The 21,984-nt window shown below is 38.8% G+C and overlaps 1 protein-coding gene across 4 annotated transcripts in view; it reads right to left on the bottom strand.

Annotated features, from left to right (window-relative positions):
• The window catches only part of NACC2 (NACC family member 2), an 85,459-nt gene that overhangs the window by 15,802 nt on the left and 47,673 nt on the right, over positions 1 to 21,984 (bottom strand). For 2 of the 4 annotated variants that reach the window (XM_084650470.1, XM_084650473.1), the window contains exon 2: positions 11,161 to 12,087. In XM_084650470.1, the coding sequence (XP_084506596.1) occupies positions 11,161 to 12,025 (865 nt within the window). In that variant the 5' untranslated portion in view covers positions 12,026 to 12,087. Of the gene's footprint in view, positions 1 to 11,160; positions 12,088 to 13,538; positions 13,655 to 20,333; positions 20,376 to 21,984 lie in introns of those variants that run through there. The other 2 variants (XM_084650472.1, XM_084650471.1) reach the window with 2 other exon arrangements.

The following is a 21,984-nucleotide window of genomic DNA, read 5'->3' as shown; positions in this document are numbered from 1 at the left end:
AATTAACAGGGAGAATCATTAAATGTTTTCAAGGAGCAGGATCCAAATGAACACAGCTAGATTTTGATGATTCAAGATATTTTTCACAACATTGCTCTTGAAAACAGTCATCTACTCAAAAAGCATGATCATTTTATACGTGGAGGCAATGGGCACCGTTATGCTGGAGCCAGGGCTAATATCTGTGATCTTCAGAATGAAGCTTCTCTTGTCCTGAAGTTTAAACCTAAGGCCTTCCTTTTTTCCCGCTCTCTTTCGGAAAGAAGAGCTCCTACAGGAGCTTTGCCTTGAATGGATTCTGGGAGAGGGATTAATGTAACCTAATAGTGCTTTCATTTATTTTTTTTTAAATGTTAATCATTTAGAAAAATTGCTATTTCTGAACATCTGAGATCACTGTCTAAATGTGGACAAGTATACAGAATCAGCTTTCTAAAGAGAAGACACAAACTATTGTACGCAACTAACCAAAAATAAAATGTTATGCACATCTATTAGAGGTTTCCCAAATAGGTCATAAATTGTCCGATTAGGTTAGTAGCTACTTCCCTATTATAACTTCTTTTCTTTAATCTTCCGCTGCTGAAAAACCTTATATACATGCTGAACTAACAAAAGTTAATCTTAGCAACTCAGTATTATCCGTCAGCACTCACTTTTTCTAAATCAAAATGTGATTCCTAGGTTTCCTTTCCTCTCCCATTCCCACTTCTAAGTGCATAAAATTTATCTCAACGCCACCAAAAAACCCAAGGTTTTATTAAGCTTTCCCAAGGTTTTATTAAGCTTTAGCTTAAAAAAAAAAAAAAAACTACACTGAAATACTAGGATATTGCTGTGATTTCCCTTAAAAAATTGGCTTATATAGAATTGATGGGGCCTACCACTGCCTATTAGCAGATGTTAATACTGAAAAGCTAAAACAAATTAGTTTTACTATGAACAAACACTGCACAATGCTAGGTTTTGTGAACATACAGAGGATTAGCTTTCTAAAACGTATTTGTAATGGAAGTCCATTATCATGCTTAAAATTACCTATCACAGCAAACGAGGACTCATACAAGTGTGCATAGGTGCCAACCGCATCATCTACAATATATTTTAGGCAATTATAAAAATACATCCAATTGTATAATGCTCTACACCTTGATCAACAAGTTTTTATAACATATGTCAAACTCTATACATATGATCAGGACTGCTCCTTGAAAAGGATAAATACAGCCTTAGTACAATTGGGTGTAGATTTATGAATTCTAAAAAAAAAAATAGTTAGACAAAAGCATTGGATCAAACATGCAATCACTTAGCCTCTTAAATGTATCTTACTCTCATTATTTTGGTGTTTCCCATTCTTCAGGTAGAATAGCAAATCTGGGGACTTTTGTATAGATGTTGCTACAGTTACCACAACAGAAAGGTCTCTTTTACAAAGAAATTTGTGTTCTAACTAGGACATATCCTGCTACGTTCTATTATTATGTGACAGCACATTATAGGACAAAAAGTTGTAAAAGCCAACAAAATGTAAGGCTATATTGAGTACCAATGTATTGCAATATTATTCTTAGGTGAGAAGCCTTTTAAAATGGAAAGTTTTTGTTTGTATGAGGTGTGTGGTTTTGTTTTAAGAATCATGGCATCAGCAAGTATTTCCTAAAACAAGATCATCTCAATGTACCAGTACACCCAGAACAACAGCCTGGCATTACCCTGAATGGATGAGGAACAAATTGTGGAAGAACAATCCAGATGACATTTTAAAGCATAATTTCTCCTACCAGTATGGCCTATGCAAAGTAGAAGTATTTTGTAATGCTGATGCGCAGCTCGCTTACATAACAAATTTTCAACAACAGAAATAATTCTCTATTTCTAAGCTCCTATAAGGAGAATTTCCAAATATTCAAATGCACTTTTTTAGAATGAAATTGCTCATTCTTGCAGTGGAAGTATCTAAAGGGGCTGGTATCTTGCTGGTGCTTTTGGACATTGAGACGGGAAGGATATTAAACTGAAAAATATTTAAAGTATTTAATTTAAATAAATCAAGAACTGGAGAGCATATTATCCAGCACTAACATTCAGACAAAAGCTACCCTAGTCTCCTTACAGTCCCTTTGGTTTTGCCAAAATTGCTCAGATAAACACATACCAATATCACAACTGCCACTTCAAAAATATATCCTGGGGACCGGTTCGGGGACACTGCTTGCTTTCAGTTCTTCCCATTTAGAGCCCATGAGAGCACATATATACTGTACACCTTTGCATGTCTCCCTATGACAGGGAAGCATTCAGGTATAGCACAAATACCACACACAATATTAGGGGATACGTGGGTCACTTAGGTTAGATGTCTGATGTCCTTAACAGATGCTGTTCAAGAAAAGGACAGCATATGTTTAGGAGTCAACAGATTTCAAAACAGGGCAGCAGATTTTTTTAGTGAAGCCACAATGTTTTTGAAATGCAAGAGCCACAGTAAGGGATAAAGATTAGGCCATATTATTTCATATTGCTTGTGTTAATTGTGGGCAAGCGTGCCAGAGAAAGTGTTCCAGCAGCTTGTCAATTCTTTCTACACAGTCATGGTTTATACTGCTGAGCAAAGGCGTGAAGTACCAAAACACAAAACCAAAATTCCCTGCACTATTTGTTCAAAGCTGCAATTTTAATTTTAATTAATGGCTTTGCGTGAAAAATGTAAAAACTATTTATTTCCACTTTAAAAAATGGTAGATTGTAAGCTGTTAAAAGGGTCAGAACAAAAAGTTGTGCATAGTGGCATTAATTTTCACAAGGGCTTTTAAAATGATTCCATGTTAGTGTCTTTATAAAAAATAAAATTAAAGTAAGGTTAAAAAGCTGGTGTAACTGCAGAGAAAGTATCCTTGAACAGTTGCAGCCAACAGAGCAAAAACAGAAACATTTCACAACAGAAACTGTGGTTTCTCTCATACATCTAAATACTCATATATTCTAAACAAAAACATTTAGACAGAGATTGTGGTTAATTACTATTTTTCATAATCACATAGATGTGATTTTAATTTATCTTGTTAGATAAAGTTTGTTAACAGCTTTAAAAGTAGGCAGAGCTAAAAAATGATCCCCCCATAAATGAATTAAGAAACAATAATTATTTGCACGTATAGAATGCTTTTCATCCATATATTTCAAAGCATTTTACAAAGGTTGGTTACATGGAAAACTGAGGCATACGATGGTTAAGTGACTTTCCTAAAGTCATACAACAAGTTTGGGAATAGAACCAAGCCCTTGTTCTCCCGCTCTTATATTTTGTACATTGCACCATTAGCTTTTATGCATTTCTTTTTCAAACTATTATTGTAATTGCAGGAAGTCAAACAATATACACAACACTCAGACCAGCAAACAAACTGCACCAGATGACAGACAGTGGATTGTAAATTTCTGTGCACGTCACACAGAGTGACTCTGAAGGTACATCAATTTTTGGGCCAGCCAGTCTTGATACTGCAATAATAAATAATGCAAAGAAAGCAACATAACGCAGTCAAGTGACTGTACTGCCCTGGTATTTGGTAACTTCCTAAAGTAACTAATTCCAGCTGAAGCTGGTGTCAAGTTCCATTTCCTGAAATCCTGCTACTTGCTCTGAAAAACAACTTTAATAGTACAGACAACACTGACCTACCCAAATTGTGTTTTTGGAGATACATGCACACACAATATTGGGAAACGTCAGTGACGTTTTGGCAGAAAAAAATATTCTTCTGATTTATTTTGAAGTGCCCTGTGTTTAAACATAGGAACCAACAACAAGGTCATAGCATTCTCTTTTCTGAAGCTAAACATCGCATGTGACCTCAGCCAAATTTGTGCTAGAAAAAAACCCCACACAGTACAATCCAGATTAATCCGTTCTAATATAATTAAATACTGTTTCGCTTGCTTATTGCCTCTGTCTATAAAAATTCTCATTTATATATGGACACTTACCTCATTGGTGGATTTTGTTTTGGTTAAAGAATTAGTACAACTCAAACAAGATTAAACAAACTTTACCAAAGATTTAGGTCTTTTTAACGCTACTTCAATTCAACATATATTAAATTACTGCACACAGAACTTTAGCATAAAAAAAAACCAGGGTACAAAACACTTCGGGGTCCCATGTTTTCAAAGAAAGCAAGTCTGTTTGGCCTTTATGCTCTACAGAACAGGATAGTATTCACTTCTAATTAATTTGTATCTTCAGAGGGCAGCTGCTCCTCTTCCTTTGAATGAAATGGCAAACAATGTGAAGTATTGTCTCACATAGTTTTGTACTAGACTAAGAAAGCAGCTTACCAGCTAACGCAGAGGAAAAGAAGAAATAATTAAAAAGGCAGTAGGAGCTATGCGGCTGCACCCATGTATTTTATTTACACACACACACACACACACACGTATTTGGGTCTGAAACTTGGAAGGGTTTCATAACAAGCAACAACTGACCTACAAGAGGACACATCCAGGACTGGAGTATGGAAGACTACCTCAGAGCTACCTGATTAGGTGAAAACTTCGTGCCAAATCGTGGGAAGTGCTGAAATTAATAGAAATTACTGGCACTCAACAACTTGTGGCATTGGACCCTTCCAGCATCTGCTTGGTGGTGCTGAGTGCCTTTGATCCACACGCTCTTAAGATGCGCTCTGCTTTGCAGAGGTCAGTTACATGAGGTCCTCCATTTCTAAGTATCACTGTTTTAGTTGACAATGGGCTGTTACAAACCATTAGATCTTAAGAAGTATTTTATTATTACCTTTTACTACACAGTTGTAAGAAGCAATAATCCGACTGGCTATACATTTGTAAATATTATGCGTATGATGTTAAAAAAAAACTAATACAAATTAATTTGTGTACATATAAAAACCTTAAAAAAAGTAGAAGTTATCAGCAAAAATGAAATTCTGATTACCTAGACAATGAAGAACAGGTTAACTGGCAGGGCTGACAAGAAAGGTAAAAGGGGGACAATTGTACCTGAACCCCAAGCTCAGCCCCCTTCCCATGTCTGTAACTGGGTGAAAAGGGAGGGGCTGCAGCCCCAGCAAACAATGTACCAGGGCCTCAAATTTCTCTTGACAGGCTGTTAATGGGGCTCGTGGACACGCATCAGTTCAGAAAGAATGACAGTAATATGTCAGTGGCCAACATTTTCACACTGGGGTGCCCAAATCATGCAGTTAGGCGCTTACTTGGGTACCTAAATAGGTGACCTCATTTTCAGAGGTGCTGAGCACCCAGGTCTCCCAATGATTTTAATGAGCATTGTGAGTGCCCAGCACCTCTGAATATCAGTGCCAAGATTTTGATATCTAATTTCAGGCATCCAAATTTGAAACTGTTGACTGTACTCCCTAAAGGCCAGTTGCTTTAATATCTTCTTGGCTCTTGCCAACTCAAAGAGCAGAAATACCAATTCCCCCTTGGAAGTTCACAATTCCAGAGGTTTTCATTTGGATTCTCTTCTTATTCTTCTCATTCACTATTCTACAGGGTAGGGAAGTATTATTGTTCCTATGTTACAGACAGAGAAAAGAGAGAGCAGCTGAAGTTACTTGACCCTGGTCACACAGGAAGTGTGAACCCAGAAGTCTTGGGTCCTAGTCCATTGCCTTATCCACAAAATTACCCTCTTCTCAACTATCATGGATGACTGGAGTTTGGAAGCATACACCTAATTGCCCTCCCTTTCCCAAAGAGTCAGACTTTTCCTTTCAAACAAAGAGTTTACAAGAATCCTTATCTCACACTTGGTAGGGAGCGGACATGAAAACAGAACCCAGCATCTGCAGCTATTTTCACAGATTCTTAGTAGATTTACTGGCAAATGGTATGTATGTTTACAGAAAAATACACACACGCATGCGTGCACACAAGAAGAAAAAATGGTAATATAGTCCACCATTGAACTATACATATTTTACTAATAGTGCTATTTGCAACAGTATACTCAAATGTAGAGATATGATGCGTGTCCTATTTATACACAGAATTAATCTGGAAGTGCAGGAACAATATTACTGGTTTATAAATGCCCACATCTTGCCTTTGTTTCACATCTCAGTCAGGAGTGAAACATCTGCCAGTCTAAAATTAAACATCTGTGTTTTACTGTGAAGAAACAGGGACTAGAAATGTAATGCCAAAAAAGGTCTGAAGCAGAGTGACACCCATGTGGATCTTAAGTTTCCTTACGCTGCTGGGTCTTTAATAAGAAAGAGAATTTCTTGCTTGCAAGTTGTTTTCTGTGGTTGATATAAGTTCAGAACAATTCACATTGATTAGACAGGAGGCAGCCAATGAAGCTAAAGATTTCCCCTCTAGTCAGCATTATACCTTCCCCCTTTTTCCCTCGCAGCCATTAGAGGATTCCCACTTTTACAATAAGAAGCAGATAAGACCAGCTCTGTCTGATGAGTGTGACGCTCTGTTCATTTCAGACACATTTTTCTCCATTTCCTCTATGTTTGTACCTAGTTTGGCGTTCTTTTATATTTCCTGGAAAATATATTCATTCTTGGCTTCTATTGACTGCCTCCTGCCTGATCCTAAGGATCAGACTACTCATTGATCTGTATCAGAGGCAACTGACTCAAAGAACCATGACTGCAGTTAAAACAAGCAGTTTTAAAAAGATTGCAATTATTTGGTTTCAAGATGTTCACGGGATCATTGCTACTGGCTGTGGTTTAAATTGTAACATATCTTTTCTAAGCTTGGTCTGGGATCATCTTCATACAATATGCCATGTATCCTCTCACTAAAGATTTTGGATTGTTTCTTGCCCTCTTTACTTACTGTCAAGAAATCAGAGAGCCAGGAGAGAAAACTATTCTCTTAGCTAATTACTGCAATTGTATCCTATAACAGCTATTTTAGATGAATTTTTAATGAAAATGTCCATGTGTCAGTTTGGTATTTCATAACTTTCAGGTCCAGCCTTTATACTCCAGCAATTTGTTGCATGAGGATTTAAAGACACTTGGTGCAATTTCACTTGTGCCTGTTGAAACGGAATAAAATCAAATACACCTGCTAAATAGTAAGGTGACTGAAAAGAATATGGTTTGATATTGAAAGATGATGAGCATCTGCAAGTTCCACTGAAATCCTTTCAGGATCAGGCCCATGGTGCTACAGGTAAAGCGATAAGTACTCTGCTTTTGTTTAATATCCTACCTAGCTGCATACTTCTCAGATCAAATACTAGAGCCCATATGAAGACCAACTAGTTTCTTTAAGGCCTAAATGTTCTCCAAGTCTAGACCTATTTACAGAATAAAGAGCCACCATATGGAAATGCTATTAATGCACACACAAAAGTTATGCAAATCCTGATGATGATGATACTAATATCATCCAAAGCCAAAAGCACACACACAATCCTAACATCCTCTGACTCTATACTGAAACGTGATGTGAGGAATGGCCAGTTTCTGAAGTCTGGTCTGATCCATAATGGCAATTCCCATATTTCCCTCCGTAAATTAGGGACTTCTTTCACGACAGCTAAACTTAATTCTTACATCTGCAATGTGTTTTAGAAGGGGAGTTAGCCTTCCCCTGGATTTATTTTCAGTTTCTTTTGCACTTCAGTATTCCTTATGGTTCACCACACCGTGCCATTGTTTTCTAAGTCAGCTACTTAATGACGCTTAAGCTTTACTCTGACTTTCTACCATCAAAGCCCTTTGCCAAGGTCATGAATTTCTTTGGTTTGTGCCAAGTTTCAGAGATTTAGTCTGGTTTTTCAGAAAGGCTTTTATATAGGAGAAAACAAAAATAAATAAGAATCTACAACACCCAAATGCTTTCAGAACAGACCTAATGAACAATGGCCTGGACCATCCTACAAGCCTTCAGCGCTGACATTCAGCACCTTGCAGAACCAGGCCCCGACATGGAGATGGAAGACGACAGAGGACACTGAACAAAAACTTGAGTTTCAGCTTAAAATGTCGCCTTACAATGAACCAGACAAACGTCCCTAACAATGGATACCTGGCACCATTCTGAATGACACTAAGCTGTGCAAGGAGAGAAATAAAAAAGGGGGGAGGAGGGAAGCTTCCCATGAGATTCAATGCATGATCTGGCTGTGTGCTCTTTTTTGGCTTTGTTTTTGTTTTGACTCAAAAGGCTCTCAGAAACTTTGGCAATCACTATTTTACACTGTTTCCCCGTCTTTTGTGAGATTGTCAAGATCTACGTGGCAGGAGCAGGATTAGCTTTTCCTTGCTCTTCCATGTTGTAGGGTTTTTTGTTCTGTGTCTTTTGAAGGAAGGGTTTATTCAGAGTCATGAAAACACAGTGAGAGTTACACAAGTCCATACTAGGATGGATTAGCCTCGATTTTCATTTTCTTTTTTAAATCTTTCCCCCTCTCATCCCCAGATTTTGGGGAACCCTGAGACTATGCCTGTGGTTAAAACAGAAAACCCTTTTTCAATGTGCTTGTGCAGGAGAGACATGTTTTAGCTAGAACTGTATAGATTATAACCCTGGGGGAGGGGGCGTTCGTTGGCTGGCCCTTCAAGTTGGACAGAATGGTGACACAATGCGAGCTCCTACTTGGTGCGAGCTCCGTCATTTCCCTTACCTCCCCAAACAACTACCCATGGCTATGCCTCACCCAGCAATTCAGAAGCCTACTCACAATCTGCATAGGGAGAAAGAAAATATTACTCTTCTTCTGGATCATCAGATCCAACCTAAAGGCTGGACAACTGAAAAATTATCAAAGCCACCAAGTCAGCTGTTCACATTTTCAATTTTCTGAGTGGAGCAGCTCTGTTTTAATCTTACACAGTAATAAGAGTTATATGCAATAGCCTGCTTGCTTAGTAGTCGCATACCATACCATCCTATAGTTTTTCCTATGATAGTCTTCTATGTTTCTATTGAATTTGTTCTGTTCTGCTATTATATAAATAGGCCCCATGGCTGAGAAAGAAAATATTGTATACAAGGGTATAATCCCGTTTCTCTAAAGAACAATGTTAGAAATGCTCAACACTGTGAAGACAAACACTACTCAGTCATAATGCTCTGTAGTGTGGGGGGAAAACAAATATCCATGCAAACAGCCTCAGCTCTGTCCAGTTAGATGGACATTTTAAAACACATCCTATGCATCACACTCCATCCCACCAACTAGCTAGCCAGGCAAGGACTTTATAGTAATCACGCACCATTCCCTAGAATAGTCTACTCCTTTCTGAAAGTTTACTGTCAGTATGAGGAATTTGGACTCTTTCCTCAGAAACAGCAACTGAAAAAGCAGACCGCTTTTTAGAGACCGTTCTAATATTTAAAAAAAAAAAAACCCTCAAAATTTGCCATTAGCAGTATTTGCTGTGAGAATGGAAAGGCTAGTTTAAACACGACAGTTTCCCTTGCCCCTCCAGTAAAACACATGGCAATGATTTCTTCTCCTCTATCTACTTACAGACTTGTACAGAAAGGACATTACTGTTCAAACAGAAGTTTGGGGTTCTGTTTTTATGGAGAGGGTTGGAAAGCCACACATGGGAGTGTCTTGGTGTTGAGAATTACCACCACCATGAATTACATACCTGGATCAAACAGAGGTTGTTAATGCAACATTTTCTACCCATCTCTAAAAATAAAATGGGTCCAAGGAAAGAAAGCCAACTTTTCAGCATATGTGAGGGAGTTAATATTTTCAAATTAGTCATTTCTGATCCAGCAATTACAACGGGAAATAGTAACAGTGAAAACTAAGCACAGACTAAAGAAAATTCTGCGTTGCCAGCTTGACAAATCTCAAGAAAACCATGAAATATGTTTCCACCCAGGAACTGAATACAAATCAAAGCTGCATTCTCAAACACCTGCAGCACCAATTAAGAGTCCACTGTGTTCATCCAGGAGCCTCTTTTTGGAATGCAGAAAGAACATACACCTCCTCATATATGTTCTTTTGAAATGCCTCTCATTGAGAAATACTAGCTGTTGAGATTAGATTCCCCAAGTGTTTGCTACCACATAGCCTCTACCCTCGTCTCTAGCCCTCCAAAAAAGCCAAAACACGACAGGCACCAGAGACATTTCCAAACGTCAGTTCAAAATCTTGAAGATGAACAAGGCCAAAACGGTTCTTTTTCAGAAAAGTTTATCGCTTGCAAGGGAAGCGGAAAAGAAAATGTCCCCTCATATACTCATACTGAAAAATCAAAACACCTGTGTGTCCTTGGTGGAAGCACCCAGCAGTTCCTTGTCTAGCAATTCATTGCTGGAGCAATCTTCTCCTTTAGCTAATGCTTTCACAGTGCAGTACTACCAGGTGATGAGTTAGGTTAATGAGGACTTAACTAGTCCTATCAATTATTTCTGAAGGGAAAAAGGGAACTTACCTGACAGCGTACAAGATAAAAATAAGGACATATATGTTAGGGATGGGGGAGAAAGGTTTGTTTAAATTCTTTCTGATATACCAGAAATCTGATTTATTTGAAGTATTTGGATGGAGAGAGCAAGACATACACTGTAATTGATTTTTGTAAAAAAGGGAGGGAGTAGTGGGGAAATAAATGGATGAGGTGATTTGCAATTGGATACAAAGCCTTTCACCTTCAGATTGCCTGTTCTAATCCAAACCGAGATGGGTAGTGGCTGAGGTAGCTCTTGGATGACCTACTGTATGTGAAATTAGTTGGCACTCTCAGTTCAGCAGTTAATGGATAGGTGTCCATGTTGCAAAAACACAAAACAAATGGAGTCCGTGGCTGAGACTGCCAACAGGAGGCGGCTAAGGATTAAATAGACTATGGTCACTGCACTGCACTCTCACCCCTACATGTGGTCTCTCCAGTTCCGAGAAGCGGCACAGTAGTGGAGTGGTGGTGAAGTTTGTACTGTCCTATGCCCATGCTGTACCTGTTCTGTGGACAGAGAATTCAAGTTTCCTGGGCTGTCAGGCCAGCAATTTTCAACAGCATTAAATTCACAAACACAAATCTTCATGTGTAAACAAACAGGATATAGAAAAACCTGATGAAAAGTCCAAAAAATATATTCTAGACAAAGGAGAAAAGATTTAAGAGGAAGAGAAAAACAAAGGGGTTAGAGAAAGGGAAGGTTTTGGTTTATTACCTGAATATCCTCCTGAGGATTTGATATACATCTGCCCATACTGTTCTTCTACCATGGTATCATAAGCCTCATCATCTTCCTCATCCTCCTCATTGTGGTAGGAAGTGGGACTATCAGTAGTTGGAATGCTGCTGGCTCCTGGGCTCGTCCGCTCCCCCTGGGAGTACTGCACTTGCTGTATGTTTGGGATGAGAGTAGCTAAACTGGGCATTCCATAGTATGAAACACGAGACAACTTTAGCGGAGCAGCATTAGAAACGCTCCCTCCTGTACTATCCCGAGTGCTGGCTTCCAAGGGTCGCTTGGCAGGAAGGCCTGACACAGCTGTGGGTTGCAGCTCGAGATTTTCGTGTTTCACCCGGGTCAGGAGCGGGATGGGCATGGAAGGGGACATGACGTAGGGCACAGAAGCAGACTGCAATTGGTTACAAGGGCTCTGAGGTTCCGAACTAGGATCTTCGATCATGGTGGTTTGAGAGTCACAGTGGGGAGAACTCACTTTGAACATCAAGTCTGTCCCTTTTTCTACGATATGTTGGATCTGTAGGAAACCTGCAGTGTACATCACTACCAGCTGTTCACTCGCAGCCATTGTGAGTTTCCCAGTGTAACAAAATGAAAGGATTTGCTGGAAGCAGGCTGGTGGCACGGTACCTGGGAGCTCAAATGCACTTTTGCTGTTCCCGCTAAACAAGTCTCTGAAGTACAGGCTGCTGGCTGCTAACACCGCACGATGTGCCTTGAAGGCTTGGCCCTTGACAACTATGGACACATCACAGTAAAGCCCCAGCAGCCTCTGCTCATTCAGGCAGCCCAAGACGGTGTTCCCAAAGTTGGGAATTTCTATGTGCAACATCTGTGACATGGCTCAGGATTAGTTGGAGCTCCTTAGACATGCAATGCAGAAGTATCCAAAGTAGGGCACATCTGAAAAATGAAGAAGGCAGGGAGAAAGAAACAGCATTTTTAGACAGTTCTCTGCAACAAACAAATAAAAACAAAATCAAACAACCTAACATGACTCAAAACTAAACCCTAAGGGCTGATGTATAACACCAAGTGTTTATAAAATTACTTAATGCATTTTAAAAATTTTTTTTAAAAAAACGTATTTAAATATTCAAATATTCTCAAAAAAAAATTTTTTAATTATCATTGGTTCTTTCCTCTGGAGTTTAAAGTAAACAGGATAATATGGATGGTAACAGAGTGGGAATGAATAGTAAGGTAGCCCTATTAATATTCAACAGACCTTTGGAAATGGATAAAAAAAACCTGCTGAAACTCGAGATGAAATAGTTACAAAATGATGTGCCATTTTGTCTGAAATAAATATAGCATTCTATCGAAGCAGTTACTGTAACAAAACCCTATTTTAATGATCCTAGATGATGCCCCTACACTTGTTTTAAAAAAGAAACTATTCAGAGTCAAACTACTTTTAAGTGGAATTATAAGAGCCATTTATTTTAAATGAATCAAAATTAAGACAGGTAATTGAGCCCAAACAAACAAAACCAAGGTACTGCAGTAAACTTAACATCAAGTCATTTGTTTTTAATTGTAAATACAGACTAGGGCAAGAGAGTGTCCACATACGTCCCCCTGTGGCAAGTGCCCTATGTTCTGTTCCTGGTCATATTAAAAAGGGATTCTATAGGTGACATAGTGCAAGCCTAATCCAAGGCAAGACACGCACCCCATAATAGGAACAACCCCATCTTCTGAAATCAGAAACAGTACTATCAAGAACGCCTCTGAACAATCTCAAATGAAAAAAATACAACTACAGTCTATACGGCTTTCGACTTTGCATCAAACAACAGCACAGAGTGTACTGTTTTAGGACATTGGCACCTTTTGGGGATGAGAATAATTTCTCCTTTTCTGTACAGAAAGAGGCAAGCTCTGAAACAAGCCCATAGGAGCAGTAAAATTAAATTAGGTAATTTTAGTGCATAAAACTCCAGAAAAGCCAGTCAGTGCTTATTAGCCCAAATAAAGGCTACACCCCAAGAATCTCCTGCCCACCATCACCCAACCCTCCCCCCCTTAAGAGAACAGAAGATTTCAAATTATGTTTGCACTTGACGGTACTGAGTAAACTGTGTTTAACTAGTACCAAATCCTCATGACAATGGCATAAAAAGAAATTTACCTGAAATTTTTTTTTAAATCTCTTCTGAAAAGAAAAATAACCTACAAAGAACTTCTCTGTTCACACTGTTGGAAAAAAGTCCTATCTGCAAAGCCACTGAGGAACAGGAAGAAAAGAGAACACGCACAAAGCCAATTTAATTGTATCTGCATGGTTTAAGAGAGAATTCTTCAAAGCAAGGAACTTCTATGCCCCCTCATCTGATACCATGCGAACATACCTTAAACAACGAATGATCCAAGGTACTGCTGCTCAATGAAGGATCTCTTAAGTCCCTTTTTATCGCCTCCGTCTGCTACACTAACTGCAGCAACCAAGATCGTTCAGGGGGTGGGGGGGAGAAAATAGTATCAAAACCTCCGTTTGTATCTGCTGTAGCTCAAGCTTTTACCAAGTCAAATCTCGACGGCAGTGCATAGCATCTAAATGAATAGGCCGGATGCAGATTAACATTCAGGCTGCTCTCTGCAATGAATAGAGCCCTTTGATTAGGGACCTGAAGTAAATGCCAGTTTCAAACCGAAGCTTTAAAAACAGAGAAATATCAGTGCCAGAGGAATGCTCTCAGTGTTGGTACAAGACAGACTTTTGATGAGTCACTGCAATGCAAACAAAGATGGCAGAAACCCTGTACTGTATGCTGATGAAATGCTTAGTGGTGCCACAGCAACTGAGACAGGTTTTAAATTTATAGTGCAGTTTTGCATATGAATTACGCTGTAAACTGCCTCCTCTGCCATCCAGTCCATCCAGAGAGTCCAAGCATCTCAACTATTCCAAACAGGCTGCGGAGCTGGCACTGCTGCTGTTTAACTCCTCCAGCGTGAGGACGAAATTAGTCAAAGGAAGCACATCTGCTCCAGAAAAAAAACTACCCATCCCGACAAGGCGGCTCCTCGTTTCTTCCCGCTGGCTCAAATCTCTCTGCCCCACCACCACAGATGAAAGGTTTAAAACCTATACAATAATCACCCTACAACAAGCATCCAAAAATGTATATTTGGGGGTGCCCAAATCAGTACTAAATAAAGATGCTCCAGAGTCCTAAGTGCATATGGGGCAACGTTCATGGCCCCCTCCCCCTTCCTTAACACACAAGAAAGCTTTTCAAACACAGGAAAACATTTACCCCTTGGGAACCCTTCTCAGTCTGTGGCTGCATCCACTAAAAGCAAATCCATTTGCTTAAGTAATGAAATCCTAGTCACATTGTCTCCCAGATTCAGATTTTAAATTACCTTAACATTTATTGAGCATGCTGGTGCTTTTTCTGGGAAAGAGGGTGGGGTCTGGCTTTTCTTACTTGTTCCCTGCACAGACCATTTTTTATTTCAATTAATGCTCTGTGGCTGGTTCCAATTCCTCTGCTCATATGGTGTCATAGATAAAATTCAAAACTTAAAAAAAATAAAGATTAAATCAGGCCACCTTTTGTCAAAAGTAGCTATAAATAATGCAAATATGTGGGGTCTCCGCACTCACTTCTTATTTAGCGTGTGCATGCCTGGTTTTTACTGTTCATATGTATATTTGGTGCACGAAATTCAACTGTGCAGAATCAAAGCAAAACACTGCCACTTTTGAGATTACAGGGGTTGGAAGCAAGCCTGGCTTTTCTTTTCCTTCCAGCAAAAGACACTAACACATTTACAGGACTAGCGACCTCATAACAATACTTGGCAGTCCTCTAGTCTAAACCTTCCAACCAAGGATCTCAGAGCGCATTGAGAAGACATTAACAATTTAATCTGAACACATCATGAGGCAAGTTTTCCCTATTTTGCTGATGAGGAAACTAAGGCACAGAGTGGTGCCCAAGGTCACACAACAATTCTGTGCACAGCTGGGAGCAGACACCACACCTCCTGGCTCCTAGTCCCATGCGCTAACCACACTGTCCCCATCTTGCCTTCCAAGAATTGTCCATCGCTTTAAAAGTAAAACAATCATACCTGAAAAAATGGAGATTTTCCCCATACCAGTTATTCTCTCTAAATTACTGATTGTATTTCAGGTTCTCTTTTGTCATCACCTCTACTGGGACTAAAGGAGAAGAGGAAACGCTTGGGATCATGGTCTCACAAGAGATTTCATTACTATACAGCAACCTTAACCCAGGGAAGCAAAACAGCTGCTCTTGATGTTGTTGCCCACTTGCTAGAAGAAACCTGAGCAGAATTACATCGCAGTGGATGGTATCAAACCCAGGGTCCTCATGCAATGGAAAACGAAAAGCAAAAAAGTTTACCACTCAACCTTCTAGGAAGGAAGCCACTGCTATATGGAAAGCCAATCCTGGGTCAAAAATGATCTCTCTTTTCTTATAGTAAGAGCTCTCAGAGATATATGAGAGATTAGGGAAGTACCAGATGGTACTTTTATTTATTTTGTGTGTGTGGGAGGGTACTCAATCACAATCCCCCTGCTTCTGAAAATTAGACAACGTAACATGAATGGAAAGAGGTAAAGACTGCTGATCTTCAGAAACAGAAGTAGCCAAGAAAAGGTACTGTAGAGTAGATTAAGCTTTGTTTTCCTTTAACACTACTATTAGGTTAATTAATTAACGGAGTCAATGGGGATATCAGACAAAGATTATTTTGCATGGAAAATGGAATGAACTTAATACACAAAAACATCTTACGGGGAAACTTACAACGCGGTTTCCTTTAAAAAAAAAATCAACAGAGCACAAGTCAGATTTGGAGTACAGCATTGAAAGCTTTACATTTACATGCAACTTTCCTCATCTACCACCTCACCCAGTTGCCTACTCACCTTTTGTATCTACCATAACATCAGTTGGAAGTAACTTCTTTTAGTGGTGCAAAATAAAAGAAGTTAACATCAGCACTCTTCCAATGAAATTCTAGAATATCATCTTCTATGTCAAGCCTGTTAAAGATATCAACCTACTGTCTGCTCCCCATTTTAATTCAAAATATATTTGTTACCTCTTAGAAATGCTGGGTGGGTTTACATACGATGGAATAGGATTTAATTTGTATTTTCCCTTAAAATAAAGAAGTCCTGCCAAGAAGATACCATCACACTGTTATCCCCAGAAATTAGTCACAATGGTCCAGGCTACACTCCTTAATGAGTACCAAAAGAACACAACTAGACACAAGGAGTACTACCAGACTTTACCTTAAACCCCCATGAACCGCCAGAGCTTGAAACAGTTTTTAAGGCATGTCTGCACTGCCCAGCAGTTCAGACTATGGGGTTGTGCTGTGCTGTGATTTTCTCGTGCACGTGCTGTGGGCGGTTTTCGTTTGCACCGCAGTGTCCACGAGAGGGAATTGCAGTGCAGCACTTTGATGAGCACAGATATTCACACCTCCATTGTCCAAACTGTGGGGCAATACAGACAAGCCCTTAGAAAGCAACTGAGAACCTGGACTTCCAGTGGCATTCTATATACAATATTCATTTGTTGCTATGATGTTTCATGAAGGATCCAAATTTAAAAATCACACCATTCTGATTACTATCTTGCCTTTTCTCCACGTCTACCTATTGTAGCAGCTACAACTCTCACAAACCACTAGAGTTAGGACTCAGTCTTTGAGACAGTATAAAATAATAGTTTCTACTTCTAGATTTTCAGGAGATAAAAGCTTCTGAAATCAAATTCAAACTGAAGTGGAAAAAAGGCAAGATAGTAATCAAAATGACAATTTTAATTTCTGATATTTCACATCCTGCCAGGTCTAGAAACACTAAGAGAAAACCAAAGCAAACGCTGTCGGGACCAGGAAGCTTTTCAAAGCACTAGTCCTGGCCCAGTGTTCAGAAAATGTTTTTCTGGTTCTTGGCTATCTTTCTTCCACCCTTTTATGGCCCATGTTCTACCATGGTGAATCCAACTGGTGGACAGAGCGCGAACATAAAGTAATCTTGGAAGACTGAATAAAAACCACAAACACTATTTGACACTGTACACGCCTGAAGAAATTGCTGAGAGTTTCTGATAACTGTAACATGGTCTTATACCTGACAGGTCTTAACCTGCTAGTCTTTTTCAGAACAAAGAGTTTGGAGAAAGAGGACAAATAAGCACTTTGAATTGTTTAAAATTTGGTTTATACTATATTAACCTTGGTTTCAGAGAAGCAGCCGTGTTAGTCTGTATTCGCAAAAAGAAAAGGAGTACTTGTGGTATCTTAGAGACTAATACATTTATTTGAGCATAAGCTTTTGTGAGCTACAGCTCACTTCTGAGTTCCCTGTGCTGAAATAGAAGGAAAATGCCCTTAGAAGTTAAATGTGTAAATTACTGGTTCACAATACTGCACCAAATGAAGCTACTTCTGTGTAACCAAGTCCTAGTCACTGTATATAGGGCAATACAGTTTCTTCTTCACGCGGTCAGAGTTTTCTCTCTTTTAGATTAAACTTTTTTTAAATAAAAGTCAATCAGACCAAGAAAGTCTCCCCACCTCCTATGCACACTTTAGCTCAAATGGGAAAAATTTAACTAAATTTGATTTTTTTTTTTAAATAAAGAATTAAGATGCATTAAAAGTCAACTGAAAAAAAAGATAATTTTCTTTTCTTGCTGAAAACCCCTTGTTGGGAACTTTTAGGCATCTATCAAAACAAGTTTACATTAAAACATGTTTTTAGGAAAGCCATAGTCCTTGTCTTAACACATTCCTAAAAAGCTTAGGCATTATTTGACATAAGGCATTTTACAGTTTTGTGAATATCCCAATACTGCTCTGTTGAAGCTACACATGCACTTTGGATGCTGGAGGCTTGCTTCTTCTAAATGTCTTGTTTGTTTAAATGCCCGAGTGGTCTGGACCACACTAACTTTTCCTGAGGGAAAAAAGTTATCTATCTAGAACAAGATGCTACCATCACAGCTCCTTTAAGAAGCATAAGTAATTAAATAATGTATTTAAATTGTCTTTTCCTTAGACAGCTCAGAGACAACCAAAAACAAACTTATTTATTGTAAAAGAAAGGTCCTTATCATAATTGCTTTCTTAAAAGGAAGGAGTACTGAAAAGCAGCTGGACTTCAGAAAAATAAAAGATTCAGTGACCCTCAGAGGGCTGTAAACAAAACTCTACAGAAAAGCTTTCACAGTTATTCCCAGCCAAAACTCTCATCAAAAGAAAATAGCTGAAAAGTCCTGCCCTTGAAGGCCCCAATGGGTCAAAAGAAACTTCTCTTTCTTCTGTAAATGAGGAGAGAGAAAGAAAATCACACCCTTCGATTTAAGGCTGCTAGGGGATTTCTAACATGGAAGAGGCACATTTGAAAGGAACAATAGAACTAGCTTCAGAAGGAAAAAATGAACAGAATTTTCTCTGCCAAAAACAGAATGGTACAGGAGCAAGATGCCTAATTCCCTTTTAAAACTTGGTCACCAAAATACATGGTTCTCCTTTGGCTCATCCTCAACCAATTAACTGTGTAAGGTTTCCTTACTCTTAAATTCCTCAGGAAAGCCACAAGGGAACTGGAGAGGTACTTATGGTTAACAGAAGGATGGACCCTTCTCCCCACTGTTTCTGAGGAAATACACCTTTCATACAGGACTAAGGAAAAATATGCAACAGTTCACTACACCACTTGGCGGTTGAATTACAGTCTCTAAGTACCTAATCATTATAACTCCACCAAAAAGGGAATAGCAAAATCAAAAGTATTGTGTAGGCGGGGGCAGTAGGGATACAAAAGAGGGTCAGAGATACCACTCTCCACAATAAGGAAATAAATACAGCATTGCATATTTTTGTTTTTCTCCTCCCCCAAAGAACACGAATTACAAGTCACTGTCTTTTCAGCAAAGACGGTGCGAAGAACTCAATCACAAACATGAAATTGTGCAAATGCCAGTCCCTGTCAGGAGAAGGAAAACAAGGTTATCTTCAGTAATCAACTGACAGTCATACTGAGAATCTTTTTTTTTTTTTTTTTTTTTTTGCTGCATTTGTTTCTGTTGCTTCAAAGCATTAAAAAGGAGTAATGATTTATTTTGAAATGCTGAGTTGGAAGCAGTAACCAATGCTAATCCACCCTATTTTTAGTGTAGCAGCAAAGTGACAATTGGTGAATAGGATTAATTCTGGTTTACTAAAATAGTGGAAACTAATTTTGCAAATATTAATAAGTAGCGTACAAACAGCACATGCAGTACAGATATACTTGGTTTATGATTTTAAAAAATGAGCACAGAAAGGAATGCATTAGATGTTCACATACCTTCAGGGGAAGAGGGGAAAGATGAAGTTAATTAAATTAATGCTGGTAATCTAGCCTAACAAAGTGGGCACAAATCCTTTATTAAAGAAGCCCAAGATAACAGTTACTTGGAGCTTTCCTCCCGAAATTACAAAGCACTCCAGCAGCAGCCTCTGACACCCATGCATTAGATTTACCAAGAGATCTGTCATGCTGCAAGGTGAGTCACTTACACAGCCTCAATGAAACACTAGCGCTCGAGGTCATACACTCACACTGGATTCTGTCTCAAAAAAGTACAGTAATTTCATGAAGGCAAAGCATGCTATTTCCATTATTTTGTAATTATTTTTTTTCTTATTCACCGCAGATTTTAAGAGCTTATCAAATCAAGGACAAGCAAATCTGGAGAACAAAACATTTAATTTTTGCAGGTTGCTACAAAGGAGAGGGTGAGGCATAGATACAAAAATAAATACAAATATTTTGCAAAATTTAATTTTAACCATCTAATAAAAGCTTCTGAAGTCCCAGGCTAACTTACAACTATAAGCATCTCCAGAGAGAACACGGTCTACTATTCTCATGCTTTCTGCAAAAGTGTGCCTTTCCTGCATTCCATTACAGACATTAATTCATATCCATAACACATCAAAGACAAGTGTCATGCTGAATTTTATTACCCTCACTCCTTCTGCACAACAGTATTTGCTAGCAGTATATATCCTGCATGACTCAGTTCTACCATCATGGCAATACGGAACAAAAAACCTTAAAATAAGTACATCTTAAAAGGTCAAATAAGAGATCTTACAAAACATCAGACGCTGCTTCTTGCTTGAGCTCATTACCTAGTATGGTGGAGCTGCCTGTGTGTTTTTTTTTCTTGTGCAAGTTAGTCTGTGAGTCAGCATTAACACACATGAGAACATCAGGAATACTGCCTAGTTCTGATGCAATGGAGGTTGTATAAAAAAAAAAAAGTGCACTCTGTTTGGACAGGAGCCTGTAATTCAATTGCCTTTACTTTTCAATTACTGCATAGTCTACTGTTACCAAACTGCATAAAAGAAGGGAACTTTGCTTACATATGTGTCTGAATTAATCACTTCTTACTTCTGGCTACAGTTTATTTTCTGTGCTAAAAAAAAGCAACTAGGCATAATATAATTAACCCTTCAAGGGCAGAAATCTCTTTGAAGCTATTAAGACTGTCTCTTTTTGTACCATTTCCAGTGTAAGCAGACAACACTGCCAAAAAGTTTTGGCCAATGAAGGCATTTATACATTACACTTTTAATATGCTCTATAAAGTGAAGCTACAACTGCATATGAGCTTGATCATTAATGGAAATATAGGCTTGCCTTTAAAGGTTCACATAAGGGAAGTTAAACTCTACAGGAATTTAAATGCATATCCAGCATCCATGGTCATATGAGAGCTATTTCAAAGACTGTTCTTGCATCTGGTTGTTGATCAAAGGCATTTAAGTTGATAGCAAACATGGTGAAACATGTGCCAAATTTTAGGTGAGGTATTAAGCACTTGATGAACATACAGTGCTTTCCACCCACGTTATGAAAGCTTTTTTATGACACACCCTTGTACAAAATTACAGCAAGTTTGCAAAGCACCACATGAAAAGCTTATTAGAACAGTGTTAATTACAACACCTTTTTTATACACATCCAAATGTTTGCCTCCAAGAATGGTATTTTTAACTGAATGTGGGATGAAATATTGATGCCACAGTACAGGAGTTCAGCTCTCTTGGATCCCTCTGTACTGATTTTTGGGAGTGGAGATCCAACCAAAAACCTCACGCATCATGTACTGCATTTAGTCAGATGATCTCAGAGTTTTTAAAAGCCTTTGTACATTATTGCGCCATTCACATGATCTACATCCTCTATATGGCAAAACAGGTGACGAGAAGTTAGGTCATTTGCCAGTTACATGAACAACAGAACCCAGGAGCCCCGATACTCTGGTAACAGACAAACATTGCCTCTGTTGAAGACGTGTAGAGAGGTACAGATGTATATATGCCACACACAAAAGCTAGGAGAAGTAAGATTAATATTCCCATTTACTGTGTCTAGTTACTGTAAGGATCACCATAGTGTGGTTTTGAATCATGTGAGCTGCAAGATCAAGGTAAAAGTGGCAAGGAGTAGAGGTGGGAGAGTCACCTTTAACTTTCAATTTTTGACTTTTCTGTTCATGTTACAAACCTCTGTGTTTTGAGTATACAACACTTACATGTTTTGAATAAGCATTGGCCTTTGTTATCTACATTCTACTGACCCAACAGAACACAATGGCTCCTTCAGAATTTCAGTGAACTAATTTTCAATACACATACCTGCAATGCACCCCATAGGCAGCCTTGAAACAACAATAATTACAGTCCACAGGGTAACTACTAAGAGGCACAGGGAAATTACAGGATTTTGGAGGCAAT

This window comes from Lepidochelys olivacea, assembly GCF_965140295.1.
Source record: "Lepidochelys olivacea isolate rLepOli2 genome assembly, chromosome: 16".
Lineage (NCBI taxonomy): Eukaryota > Metazoa > Chordata > Testudines > Cheloniidae > Lepidochelys > Lepidochelys olivacea.
The sequence above is the reverse complement of the archived record's forward strand: the minus strand, read 5'-3'. Positions and strand labels throughout refer to the sequence as shown.